This window comes from Macrobrachium rosenbergii, chromosome 55, assembly GCF_040412425.1.
Source record: "Macrobrachium rosenbergii isolate ZJJX-2024 chromosome 55, ASM4041242v1, whole genome shotgun sequence".
Taxonomy (NCBI): domain Eukaryota; kingdom Metazoa; phylum Arthropoda; class Malacostraca; order Decapoda; family Palaemonidae; genus Macrobrachium; species Macrobrachium rosenbergii.
In genome coordinates, this window is record NC_089795.1 from 57,833,637 (window position 1) to 57,848,102 (window position 14,466).

The window sequence follows — 14,466 nt, forward strand, 5'->3', positions numbered from 1 at the left end:
TGTCATAAATTTATCATTCATCTATTTATTCATTTTAATCCAAGGTGTTTCGTCATGTATCTTACATGTTCCTGATGGAAGGAAGAGAGAGGTGTTTGAACTAAAAGACTGGGTTGAGAAGTGCATCATTGTAGACTGTGAAATGCTTTATTTGCTGACTGCATTTCTGTACCATATGTGAATACAGTTGATGAGGTTAAAAAGTATGGTAGAACCAAATAATGCATTTGAATCCAATTAAGAATATTAAGATGGTTCTAAAATTTGATAAAAGGGATGTAAGTAGGTTTTTGTTGCATTTGAGACGATTGCAGCTATAGATCTGTTACTCTTTGTTCTGCGGATTGCTTACGGTACAGTACATTGCCTTGTAACCAGCTTTTGAACTCGATAATCATAGTTCAAAAAAGTAATCTGGAGGGCTTTCAAGATTCCCTAGATTAGGAAACTTTAGAGACTGAAGTTCCAAGATTGTAAGTGTTAAAGAATGTCGTCAGTGCACTTCACCCTAAAAATTAAACCGGAAAAGAAGGTGATAGCACATCAAAATCTATTCCTGCCAGACAGAGATGCTAAACATCACTACCAAATTCATTCATGAAAATAAAAAGATATATAATATCTTGAGGGGATGACTGTATTGCTCCACTTTCGAATAAGAAGGCTTTCAGCAGGCACATTTCAAAGTTACAAGTCAGATTCTTTTGAGGCATCTGTCACTAATCAGTGAGACCCTTTCAAGATTACCTTCGATTCTTTAGCTGTTTTCAAAGGGACTATTCTTAGTCCATCAACGCCTTCTTTTGGACTTACTGCTGGATGACCTATATGATGGCTCTTTGACAATTTTTTTTTTTTTACAGCTCAAGGCAGTCCAACAGCAGTAAAGTAAATGATTCCTGTAACACTATCTAGGTGTCATAAAGGTTCTTAAGACAGAAATTAAAGCGTAAACATTGCGGATTTTACAGTGGGAATTTTGACAGTGCTTTTCAGAAATCAGCATGAAGAGTTAAAATAATTCATTTATGAGTATTCTCTTAGTTTTATATCCCAGACAACAAATAGTTTACATAACAATGTATTCTTCAATTATGAGTTTTTGGTTGATATATCAACACCATAGTTAGTAACTTTTATTGGGAAATATCAACAGCAGAACCCCCTTGTAGGCGCTGCATTTTTAAATTCTAGGTACGATCTGATTGCATTGATTTTATACAAAGTTATCAGTAATATTACTACATTTGAATATATAAATCTAAATGATTAAAGTGGTACTCTATCAAATTTTCAATTTTTGAAGGCAAGTACTGCATATACTTGCTTCATTACTTCGGGCAGATGCCACACCAATGAACACCCTTCTTTTATCAATAAAAATCTAGTGGATTACTAACTTAACGTAAGAGATCAAAATGTTACTGCCTTGGTAAAGCAGAACAGTTAAAATTTCAGAGGCAAAGAACGGCTGGGAGCCGATGACGACTTGGTAGATGTCATCAACAGCTCTTCGAATGAAGCAGTTGTTTCAAAGAATCAGAGCTCACACCGGCAATGCTCTTGGTAATTTTGATTGATTTTGTTTATATGGTTCAGAATAGAGATATTTTCATATTCTTTTTTTTTTTTGTCTATATGCTAATGGAACAAAAGAATGAGCAAGATTTTAGAATTACTAATTTAAAGTTTTAAACTTGCCAGTCCAAATGGCTAAGACGTTACCAAGGACACAGCTCCAAAGTTGAACGCTAAAGAGAATGAGAGATTTCCTAATCAAGATGAGTAAAACGTCATCTCGACCGAATGAGGAAGCTAACGAACTGAAAGATGGGTCGGGTGCACTCACTCTAGAAGTCAGGATCTAGAAAGGACAGTGAGGGATATGTAATGAAATAAAACTTAAGGAAAATTGTCAAGAAGGTAATCTTTCATCTGTGACATCACTTGCAATTGGCACTGTTAGAAAAAAGATAATCTCACTTTGAAGAGTTCGGTCACGAACTCTGAAAACCGGTGTCATGCGCAAGTCAGTACTGTCATTAATGAAGTAGATAAGAACACGCCCGAACTCACTTCCTTTATCAAGGTTACCTTTGATAAAACTTGGAAGGTCTAAGAAAGCATCACAAATACCGATTTGTTTCCTAGTCGTATCGTCTATTGCAAAGCAATCATCTATACATAAGGTGTGAATTGTAAAGGCACTTACCGGGGATATGAAAATTAATTATTTAGCAGATTTAGATGGAAAAAGTTGGCAAGAGATATACCCTTTTGTATTGCAACCTAGGATGGATACAACGTTGCTCAGATTCCTTTTGCCTTAATTTTTTTCATAGCTCGATGCGCTTACATTGCCCAGGTATGAACAGCAACTTCTATAACACTATTTGAGAGACAGTTCCACTATTTGACACCAAGGGAACGAGCAGTCTTGGTACTGGGTACCATCATCTTGTGGAACCTCGGCAGAATGCGGATGATAACGCTCAACAAAAAGCGTAGCCTACGCTGCACTAACCTATGTGGAAATTCTGTCCGGCAGATGTCAAACATGAAACCTAGGAATGGTCCAAACCACATTTCAAAAAACAGAAAAAAGATGTGAGTAATTTGATCCAGAGTATATAGATCTTGTTATGTTGCAAACATCCAAACAAGAAAATATTTAGAAAATGACAGAACAGAGTCCAGAAGCAAGTGATAGCTGCACCATCATGACTGCAAATAGTGTATTATTTTTTATTTTTTTCGCAGGAAACACGGTTCCTACCAACATAAAGGCAATATTTTTTCAAGTAAAATCTCTAGATTTAGAGATAGTACTAAGAATGACAAAATGTCTCATATTAAGTGAACAGACCACTCAAATCTGAATGGTGTAGTGGGTCCACGGTATAAGAACATACGTTAACTCTTGTACTTCAATGGCTGTTACTTATGTATCTTCTGTAGGTCTCTATCAGACGAAGAGCTGCTCCATTTTGCATCAGATAGGAGAGAATAGTTGCAGCAAGTATTGCCTCCGCTATTTTGCAGTTTTATAGTACATCGCCTTCAAAGCCATCAACCATGCTGCTACTCTGCAACACATAAATATTTGTTTACCATCCGAGCTCGTAGCCAATCATGATTCATATAATTCCAAGAAGTCAATCACATTCACTATTTACGTTTTGATAAAGCAATTTATAGCCTGATTTAATTAACTCTTATTAATTTGACCAACGATAAATTTAAGCAAGGCCATAATTCTGCAAAGCTTTTCATCAACTTGACGCGGAAGTCGCCGGTCAACATTTCCTAGAATGGCTAAGTGTATCATGCTCTCTCAAAGAAAATGTAAAATTACCAACAGATTATTTAAGGATAACTTGCCTATTTCTCAACTTTCTTAACGTTATTAATGTCATCGACGATGGCAGCTATGAGCTATATTTTCCCAGAAATGTTGTAAGTCAAGTTGGTCTGGGAGACTATTACTCGTACTTGCTGCAGAGGACTTTCGCTCTTTCTTAAAAGATGTGGAAGAAAAAATAATACCCACTCCTCAAGACCTTAAAGGAAGCCATCGAGATTTAAATAAGGTTGATCTAAATAAACTGGATTCACGACATTAAAATCCGTTTTAGACATAGTTTTTTAATAAGAAAAATTTATTTTCCTAGGCATCCTTTATCTAAAAAACATTTTGAAAAATGCATATAGTAGGCCTATACAAAAAAGGGAGAGTGGCCAGACCTTCAAAATAAACATGTTCCTATGTTTTAATATATTTTTCAAATTAGAAACAGTATTACTAGTCTTATAAGCATTCACTATGTTCCTGAGCAAAATTTTTATGTTCTAATTGCTAAAGTTTCTTAGACTGCCATTATAGCGATCAGTTAACCTATTTGTGTGGTTAGTTGATAATTCTGATTTTTTTAAAGCATACAGTGCAACTGTTTTCCTTAATGCAGGCAGTTTTGTATGTAGCTGGATGGTAGGCATATGTATGAAGTATTAATGCTTAAAAATATGACGCTTCGCAATAGCAGTTTTCATTCAGTACTCAAAATTTGACTATGACCTTGTTATCCAAAGGGTTTATCTTTGCATACCGCTCAAGCCACAAACTCATTTATAACACACTTTCCTTTGTGGATAGGTGAAGTAAATATAGTTATTGTTTTTCTTACGGATTTATTTTATGTTTTGCAAATACATACGTTCTGTCTAACCTGTTTTCCCATATTTCTCTGAAGACAGTATAGTTAACACTCATGCAGACGAAAGTTACGTCCTTCTTGTCTCTTCGCTTTTTCCCCTTGGGTTTCTTTAGCCGTTAGCGTTTCTATGCATACTCCACTCTCTCTTAACGATTGTAGTTTCCTTTAATTGAATAGATGCTCCGTTGCATTCCTTTCCTTGTATTTGTTGCAAAAATGATCTGTGTGTTTCACTTTACAATTTGTTTTCAAACTTAGCATATTTAGTCGTGTTGTTATTATCACTTCTTACTTCTGGTTTCTTTCCGTTTTCAATACCCTTAGTATTTTAAGCTAAAATCTTTTAGTCCTCTTTTCTGTATACCATTCTTCCAACTTTTTAACTATTCCTTTTCTTCTGGTATTCAGACATTGTTGGTTTCCTATTTGTGTTTCTACTCCCTTTTTTCATTGCTTTTTGTTAGTGTTAAATTTCTCATCCTTATATTGTTAATTTTATCTTTTACGACGCCGCACAGTATAGGGCGATAAATTACTGTATACTGTCTGATATCTATTTCTGTAGGTACTGTTATTCCTACAGGGTAATTGATAACAGCTTTCCAATTTCCCTCCATTTTCTGTATGGATAATTCTTCCTTACAGCCAGTAATTTTTCATATTTCTTTCGTGCAGTCTCTTACCAAATGTAGAGGTCATCCAAATGGGAATCATAATCTGTGACGGGATTATAGTCTTATTAGTTATTTAACCACTGCTCTTCCCATCTGCACTGGAACCTACTTGATTGCTCAATAATCTCTACGTTCGTTTTATCCATTTGTAGTTTGCTTCCCTTGTTCTTTATAAATCTCCCTCCTCTGTTCTATATTTCCAGTTTGCTTCCTCGTTTATTTGGATATAAGATCATTTCATCTCATTCATCCGGTAAAGTGATATAATGGTATCTAGACCCATTGTTTCTTTTGTTTCCATGTTTTAAACACTGGAAAGTTACTTCGATGAGGCGAATCAATAAATGTTAGTATATAATAATGAAGTTCCGCTTAAATGAAGATTGAAATAATTAAAATCCCAAGAGTAGAATGGTGAACCACTATACCAGCAGTCTAGGATAAGCCAAGCTTCATTTTCTTTTGTACGTAAGCACAGAATTGTTGCTTTCTCCTATAAAACACAAACCATTTTACTTTGAATTGATTTGTTTACACGCCCTAACAGTACTACCCAGCTGTAACGAATTTCAGTTTCGTTGACTCACACATGGGTCGAAACGTCGTTGGATTAACAGAATAGCAGTTGTGACACCGCCTTAAAACTTGCACAACGCCACACCTTTGGCTTCTAAATTCTAATTGGCGAAGGTATTGAGAAAGCATGCCATCTACATACCTGATGGATTTACCTACACTTTCATGACCAGTTTCAGAATTTGCACAACAATACAGTATATAGGTCCAGAAAAATGGAGTAGTTTCCTGACAAACTTTGTATGGGTGATGGGAATAGTTGTAAACAAAGCACTACATATTTCTTTTGCATTTCATGCTGCGAAACAGGAAACGTTAAAATTTACTTGTGAAGTACACGTACTTAAAGTCATTATATGGTTAGTATGTCTACGCCCAAATTTTAAAGCCAAAATAACAATTGTTATTTTGTGATGATGATTTGATCATGTCAGTCATTTCATACGTCCAGACGCACGTTTACGTTGCGCTTCGCGTTATTCATTTCTTCTCAACCTCGTGTAGTCGATGCGGTAAGACGTGTGCTCCCTTTCTTTTCATTTGACACAATTATATTAACGGTGTAGTTGATAAAATAGTGTTTTTTGGAATCACAGTTGTTTGTAGAATTGTTAAAATTAGATAATTAGTGTGAAAGTTTATCGGTGAAGTGTAGGAAGTGGACCGATTCTTGGACTGATGAGGCGGTGGTCGTAACCGAACTATTGTGACGAAAGTTTACCGCAACTGTCATGTAAAATTGTTTTTGAGCACATTTTTAAGTCACAAGATGCCTTAAAAGGTTGGATTGCAATGCATGCATATTTGTAGGGTCCCTTATGCTTTCATAGGTTGTTTCGTGCACGAGTAATATCTAAACGTATGGCTGTAGGCCAGCCAACGCTAGAGGTGAAAGGCCGACGGTATGCAACGAGGATAAATAGCCTTTTACCTTTTTTCCTCTATTATACATTGGGTTAAATTTACAAGGTTAATGTAGTTAACCCGTAAACATCGGTTAAACCCATATCCAGGTTGATAATTTTTCCAGGCTGTAAGATTGAAGACAACTACCGCGCGCCTCGTCTCTGTAGCTTACAATTTCCTGGGCTAAATCGACCCCTTGGAGATGAACTTGAAAAGACGAACAAAAGACGGTAAATGATATCAACACAAACAGAAGGCATAAACACAAAATTTTGACCAAAAGGCGGTAACCATTACGGCAGACTTATAGTCCTGTTAGGGTAGGGCCACCCTGTTCCCTGGGTTAGTCAAGGGAAGGTTAGGTTAGGATGTAACCCTGGAGAAGTTATTTCTTTTGACATCATTTCTGCGCTGTGGTAAAACTGGAGATGTAAAGACAATGGTAATTCAGGCTACTGGTGGTAGATGCTCTGTGATATCAGTGTTGCCAGATTTAAATACACTCGTTCATGTTTGAGAATGAATAAGGAGCTGGTACCTAATTAATCTCTTTTTGTTCTAAAATATAAAACCAAAAAAAAAAAAAAAAAATAACTGGCCCCTCAAATATAACAGAAAATGAGTATTGCCAGTAACCTATATGTAAGTCATTTATGGGTTACCTGGATAAACCGACAACCTGACATATAGGCCCAGTTTCAAAGGACTTTACTGCGGAGTGTTAAGATATTCCGTTTAGGCTGTGCAAGGACTTTGTAATACCTATTCAGGTTGGGCTGATTACCAAACATGTATGCACTGGTTGGTGTCTGTAAAACCTTGCTTAGGCTGTATGCTGTGAATAATGTTTTGGTATTATTTCATATGGACGTGGTACTTTCAACATAAAAATACTAGGTTTCTGTTGTATTATGATGTGATTTATGATTTTGAGTTTATTTCCGCCATAAATGAATACTTATCAACTGACCGGCAAATGATATGCTGCATAAAATTAATAAAATTACGACTTGTCAGAATACTGCAACCCCCTCTCAGCTAATGCGGCAAAACTGTAATCAGTAAACACAGTTTTTGCTTCATTAGCTATGAAGAAAGAAGTGCAATATTGTTTCAAAATAAATTTTGTAATTTAACATACAATACTATCATTGCGGCGTAAATGTTCATTGCGACAAAGCTCAAAATCATTCAAATCACATCATAATGAAAAACCTATATTTATGTTAATAATAGTGTGTTCATAAAGTGAAATAATACCTAATGTTTAATTATACAATCTTTACATTTTATGGGGAACTGAAGTCTACTACCGCGCCTCTCTGATATGGTATTGTACGTGCTGAATTGGCGCCATATTTAGTACCAGCCCTTAGGGATGAATGTAAAAATATACAAAAAGATGGTAAATATAAATATAAGCAAAAAGCACTAAATAATCTGGTTAGGAACAGCGGGAACCAGGCCATGGTAGCAGTCTTCAGTTTTACCCCGTGTTATACTGGGCCCACTTTCTTTTGCATCTTGCCGTAACCTGTCTAGGCAAGTGACCTTTGAAAAAATTCAGTGAAAAAATTCTACTTTAGATTGGCAAATGTCTTTTCAAATATTTTGTTGGTTTTCCAAGTGTTATATGATGTAGGCTATGCAAGCTCTGCCCAGTTCTACAAAACTACTATTATGAGCTATGTAGCTTGGTTTTGTACTGCTGCTTGGTTAACTTTCCTGGTTTCCCAGTACTTAGCTTTATCATGTCTGGCCTGATGTACATAAGGTAATGTACATGATGATGTATGACTTAAAATAGGTTATTGATGTTGCTAGAATTGGCTAAATAAATCTTACATATATATATATATAAATACACCCATGAGCTTTGATGCTAGAACTTCATTACCAATATGTTGAGTGGAATAAAGCATTAATTTTAATTGCCAGGAAGCCTGTATTAATATTAATAAATATCAGATACCCTATCATAGTAAAATAGCAAATAGGTCGAGTACTATGTTAGCTGCTTATTTTTCCAGAAACACGTATCCTAGTCAGTAAATTTATACTTTAGGCCATTATCATATTCCAGAGTTGAAAATATGATTTTCCCAGGCTTTATTATATGATTGGGATATTTCGAACACTCATTTGGTAGGAAATTAGCAGTTTTAAGAGATACTGGATCCCCCTTATATTCTACACTTATGGGGGACCATGGTGGGAAATTGAGATTTTTGGGTGGACAGAAAGCAGAGTAAGTAAAATACGGGCGTGTATTTGGTTTTTGAAATGATTAGTCAGCTTTTGCTGTAGTATCATAGGTACATAATTCACTTTTTGTATTTTTCTCCCTCCCAAAAATGAGGCTTTCTGCTATTGAAATGAATTTCACAAACATTCATAACAGGAAGTAAATTGTAGAACATTATATTCTCAACTGTGGAATACGATTATGGTTAAACTAAAATCTTTATTATGCTTTTCACCTTAAGCATATGAAAGAGACTTGAAATTGAGGACGTTATAGAAAGGCTAATGAACTGCATGGATTTGCACTTGACCTAACCTTATCCAAATTACTTAGGGTCCCAGGTCTTCTAATTTGACTTGTGTCTATAGTCACCAAAATGACTAGGACAATGCTGTCATTAGCTACGTTCATCTTCCTGACTTATAATCCGACTACAGTCAATGTGCATCCCTCAATTTTAGGTTTTTTAACCCATTCATAAAATCTTACTTATGACAAGACCAACTTGATTTACAATCTACCATCACTTGAGGAGCCAATAACAGTATTTTTTTTTTATTTCTTATGTATCATTTTCATGAGCGAGTCTGGACTAGATGTTGGGCATTTGTATGATTCGTTTAGATTATTAGAAACCAAATCATCCTCATCCTATCCTGTTATCAGAACAGTTTAATGCATGATTTCAGTTCATTTTCTGTAATGTTTTTCAACTAACTCGTCCTCGTCATCAAATTTCAGTACTTTCGTTCATTTTGCATCTTCACGGTAAGGTACACAGAACAATAGTGTGAAGCTGTTTACCTTTTCAGACCTGGTATAAGGAAGATGTGGCATAGTTTCTTGCACATGTACATGATATCCCAACTTAGGTCGAGGTTTTATGAATAAAATCTGGGAAAAGTGGCAATGTCGTATACGTTTGAGGTTTTATGAATCAAATCTGGGAAAAGTGGCAACGTCTTATACACACTAATGCTTGTAGTCATTTTGGTTTGGCTATAGGCCCTATTCTTTTTTGACAGTTCTGGAGGTCCTTATTTTCTTTTTTCATTTGACTCTCCCAGTTGTGATTAAGGACAATTATGCATACCACAACCAGTTAAGAAAAACCCACACAAGTTGCATAGCCTGCTAGGAAAAGTTACCCCATTTGCTTACTGTGCTAAAAAAGGTATGCCAGTCACATAGCCTAACCTTTCAAAGTGATGTGATCTCTTATGGTTTTTAGTGGCATGTCTGACTGCATGTAGGGCATTTATGACCATATATTTAGTACCTTTCAATTTGAAGTTCTGGTTTCCCTTGTAGAGGTCCACTGGCATAGTTGCATCACACAAACCGTAAATGTCTGGCAGTTTAAATTGCAGTTGCACTCTAATCTAACATGTGATGCATTTAAGGTTATAGGTAAAGGTCTGGGCCAACTTTTAGCTTTTATTTTTTGATGTACTAATCGTGTATATTTTTGAGTTTGAGAGAGGGTGAGTGAGTGATGGGATGCTCAGTATTTGATTATTATAAAGTTGCTTAAGATAGTCAAATTTCTGTGTCCAAGAAGTATTGCGAGATTTATCGAACTATAAAAAGGCATTTAGGTCAGGTATTCAAGATTTATGTAAAAAAAAGTCTGCAACAGCGTTACTCTCGGAGGTGTTGTGTAGGAATTATATTACCATTACCTAACTATAATTTAAAATTATTTTTGTTTTTAAACTAATACTATTTGAAGTGGTAGCTTGGGAGATTGATTTTTGTTTTACACTGATTACATAGGTAATAAATATTTAAAGCATATACTGTACAGTAGTTTTTATTCATGACATTTTACATTTTCAGTCCCTAATTCCGGTTGATACGGTGCCTTAATCCACGCATTCAAGATGGTTAGGGTGGACAAAACGACATGGAAGGCAAATTACTTCACCAAGATAACTCAGCTTTTTGATGAATACAGCCGTTGCTTCATTGTCGGAGCTGACAATGTTGGTTCCAAGCAGATGCAGGAGATTCGCATTGCTCTCCGTGGACATGCTGTTGTTCTTATGGGAAAGAACACCATGATTCGCAAAGCCATCCGTGGTCATTTGGAGAACATCCCTGCTTTGGAGAGGTGAGTACTCGTATATTTTTGTTACAGCGTGGCCATAAAATTTTCCTTTAATTATGGTAATGTACTGTACTAGAGAATCGTAGCATACAATGTAATAAAGTTGTCATTAAAATATATCAAGATCAGGATGCAGTAAGTTGTTGCACTGTACTATGTAAACCTGCATTCTGAGATCACTCTTCAACTTTTTTCAGTTTTTATTCAGTGCCACATTGCCTCTTAAGTGATTTTATCCAGTGGTTTATGACTTTGTGACATTTTGTAATTTGTTTTTTAATTTTGTGTGAAAGGTCAAACTTGCTCTAATGGGGATGTTTCATAATTTACTTAGACTTGTGCCCTAAAGGTTTTCATATTATGCAAATTCTTGGCCATAATTTTTTCAAAGTACTGTATACTGATTCTTAAACTGATTTTTCCAGGCTTCTTCCTCACATTGTGACCAATGTTGGCTTTGTTTTCACCAATGAAGATCTTGCCGAAATTCGTGACAAGCTTCTGGCCAATAAGAAGAGGGCTCCAGCTCGTCCTGGTGCTATTGCTCCTTGTGCAGTAACCATCCCTGCCCAGAACACTGGATTGGGTCCTGAGAAGACAAGTTTCTTCCAGGCTTTGCAGATCCCCACTAAGATTTCCAGGGGTACCATTGAAATTGTGGTAAGTATATCTACAGCATTTCTTTGTTTTAGCCTTGAATGTAGTTTTTAACTAATATAGACTATAGCATAAAGGAGGACTTGAATATTTTCATGCACACGTTTAAATATCAACAGTATAGATTATAATGACAATCACTGATAGAGAAAAGTCATGTGGGAGAATTCTAACTTAAATTGTCTCTTGCACGTCACACTGCTGCATTTGACTTGGCAGGTATGACTGTCTCACAGGAACTCCCTGAAAAGCCTATGTATCTGAAGATGAGAAAATGCTGAATACAGCATTACAGTTTGGTAATGAACTCTTACAGAGACTAAGCAACAATAGTATAGTGAACGGTAGTAGTGTGAGGATTTTCAAGTGATATATGCTTTTGCACAAACTTTGGTTGGATGTAAACCCCAATGAATTTCCTTGTAATGTCTAGTTGTATATGTATATTCAATATTGTGCCAAAGAAATTGTTCCCAATGGAAGGTTACAAATAAGGTCAGATGTAATTCTGATGGCCAGCTATAATAGTGAACAGTTTTAAGTAAAGGGCATTGATCATTAAAGGTTTGAGCTGCAAAGAACCTTCAACCAAATTACACCAAAATTTGAGGATTATGGTGTTTGTGGTCTTGTGTTATTTGATATGTGTTTTAAGTAGATTTTTGTTCCTTGAAGAGAAATTATGAAACGATAAAGTGTGTTGAGTTATGTAAGATTTTTGTAAGGAAAAAATCTTATTGGATATGTTGAGAATTGTTGATTTTGTGTTTCAGTGCTTGGTGGAAATATAAGACTTGACTGAAATATTACCATTGACTTAGGAGACCCGACTTTTGATGTGTTGTTGATGTTCAGGTGTTAATTTTGAAATATCTAGCAAGTATGGATATAAAGCACATTTACCAGTGCTGTTAGCCTTCCATTTCCTAAGGTATTTTTTTTTTTTCTTTAACAGAATGATGTGCAGCTGATGAAGGAAGGTGACAAGGTGGGTGCTAGCGAAGCCACGCTTCTCAACATGTTGAACATTTCCCCCTTCACCTATGGTTTGGCTGTCCAGCAAGTGTATGACCAGGGCACTGTCTTCTCTCCCAAAGTGCTTGATATCACTGATGATGATCTCATGGGAACATTCCAGACAGTAAGTAGATTGAAAATTATCCTTTTATCTGGTAAGTTTTGACCATTCCAGGGAATTGACAATTACTTTATGGTGAAATTCAACCAGAAGAATAAAGTTATTCCATTTACCTGTGTTTAATAATGTCAGGTAAAGTGAGAAGTTAATTGTTAATAGGTTTTACCATAGTACATTTATAAAATTACTTCTGAGTTGCATGATTTTGTGATGTAAAGTCAGCAGATACAAAGTACCATGCAGTATGCAATTCACCAGGGCAGGAGGGATGATGCAAGATACCTTAGTACGCTATTGGAGATGGAATCCGTATAAGGTACATATTATTTATAAAAATTTTGCAATATGGCAGTGTGCAATGCTGAAGGATAAGTGTGACTTGAATTCACACTTGACCATCTTGAGTTTGACTCTGAATGGGTTCTCAGGCTGGCCCCAAATATGAAAAATACAAAATGATTAAAAATTTGTCATATTTTGAGAATTCTTTTAGATATGTTGAAAAAGGTGAATTTTTTATGAATATTTATGTTAAGTAATACAATGATTTTCCTGAACCTAAAAGAAGCCAGTTCTAGATGTGCATACCTTGCCAATTATTTGTGATCTTTGCTATCAAGGCCTATTAGCTGCTGTTACTGTTGTTATAAACATTGGTCAGTTGTGACATGCTTACAGTAATCTTAATAAATAAGAACAAAGAATGGGTTTGAAAGGTTTTTCTTGAAGGGTGCAGAGGTGGGTGACAATGTCAACAATCATATGAAAACTCATAAATTATTTACTGTGAGGAGAGCCTAGATATTTGAATGGATGCCACAGAATTTTTTTTTTTTTATTAGAATTTCAAGGATTTAATTTTTAATTAAACAAATGGAAACCTTAATGTGAACATGTGTAAAGGTTACTTTTGTATTCCATCAAAACAAATACAGTAGTTGAAGATATATTACTGGTTGTATTGTTTCTAAGGCTTTTCAAATTTTATCTCACTTTTTTCCAGGGTCTGAATAATGTTGCTGCTGTGTCACTAGCAATTGGCTTCCCAACAATTGCTTCTGTGCCACACTCCGTTGTCAATGGCTTCAAGAGGTTGTTGGCTCTGGCAGCTGTAACAGACATTACTTTCAAGCAGGCAGAGACACTCAAGGAGTTCTTGGCTGTAAGTCCTTTATTTTTTTTTGTGTGCGCTGTAGGTTTAGGCTAATTTTCACCAGTGCCGTAGATTTGTCTTAAATTACAGAGTGAGTGGGATATTTTTGATTAGTTGGAAAAATCAGAAACTTCTAATAAATTGTACTTCTGCATAGATGTTGTATTAATTAAAGGAATGCTTTATTGATTTTTTTGACTTAACAATTTATCATTTCTTTATAGGATCCAAGCAAGTTTGCAGCAGCTGCTGCTGCAGCTGCTCCTGCAGCTTCTGCTGCTGCTTCAGCTCCAGCTGCTGAAGCCGCAAAGGAAGAGGAGCCAGAGGAGGAATCTGATGATTGACATGGAAAACGGTCTCTTTTGATTAGCGTCCCATAGCGTTGGTCATTGAATAAAAATGAAACAAAAACTTGCCCTTTATTAATCAACGGACTAGAACAGTCCAACAAAATATTTTTGTCTTTCAGTTTGTTGGGGTTGTTAGTGCACTGAAATTTCGCATTATGGTTTCAGTGCATATGTGAAATTTTCAGAAAAGTTTGAAAGGAGCTGTTACTGGCTGTTGTATCTGGTCGAAATAACAAAATCGAGATTGGTTTTCATATATAAAAATTATGTTCACTGGTACTTTGGTGAATATTGGTTAATGATGGTTGACCTGTTGAAACATTAACCTGATGAAATAGACAAAAAATAAATAGCTGGATTCCGTTAAACGCCTTATTTCCTCTTTCAAGTAGCAACATCTGGACTTAAATCCTGTGGATTGATTTGGGCAGTTTTGCAGGTGA

At 35.7% G+C, this 14,466-nt stretch overlaps 1 protein-coding gene across 2 annotated transcripts; it reads left to right on the forward strand.

Annotated features, from left to right (window-relative positions):
* The first annotated feature begins 5,827 nt into the window (after nt 1-5,827).
* RpLP0 (ribosomal protein LP0) lies at nt 5,828-14,084 on the forward strand. Of its 2 annotated transcripts, none has more exons than XM_067098607.1 (6): nt 5,828-5,976; nt 10,455-10,728; nt 11,151-11,385; nt 12,338-12,523; nt 13,524-13,682; nt 13,898-14,084. In XM_067098607.1, exons 2-6 carry the CDS (start codon nt 10,499-10,501, stop codon nt 14,015-14,017), a joined length of 930 nt encoding a protein of 309 aa, XP_066954708.1. In that variant the 5' UTR covers nt 5,828-5,976; nt 10,455-10,498; the 3' UTR covers nt 14,018-14,084. The 2 variants fall into 2 exon arrangements, with proteins under 2 accessions (XP_066954708.1, XP_066954709.1); XM_067098608.1 differs by lacking the exon at nt 5,828-5,976 and adding an exon at nt 5,997-6,024.
* The last annotated feature ends 382 nt before the right edge of the window (nt 14,085-14,466 follow it).

Excerpts from the sequence above, each read along its gene's own strand:
- RpLP0 (XM_067098607.1), top strand. The coding sequence starts at position 10,499 with ATGGTTAGGGTGGACAAAACGACATGGAAGGCAAATTACTTCACCAAG. Across the intron at positions 11,386-12,337 it reads GGGGTACCATTGAAATTGTG|AATGATGTGCAGCTGATGAA; the intron begins GTAAGTATATCT and ends TTTCTTTAACAG. Across the intron at positions 13,683-13,897 it reads CACTCAAGGAGTTCTTGGCT|GATCCAAGCAAGTTTGCAGC; the intron begins GTAAGTCCTTTA and ends ATTTCTTTATAG.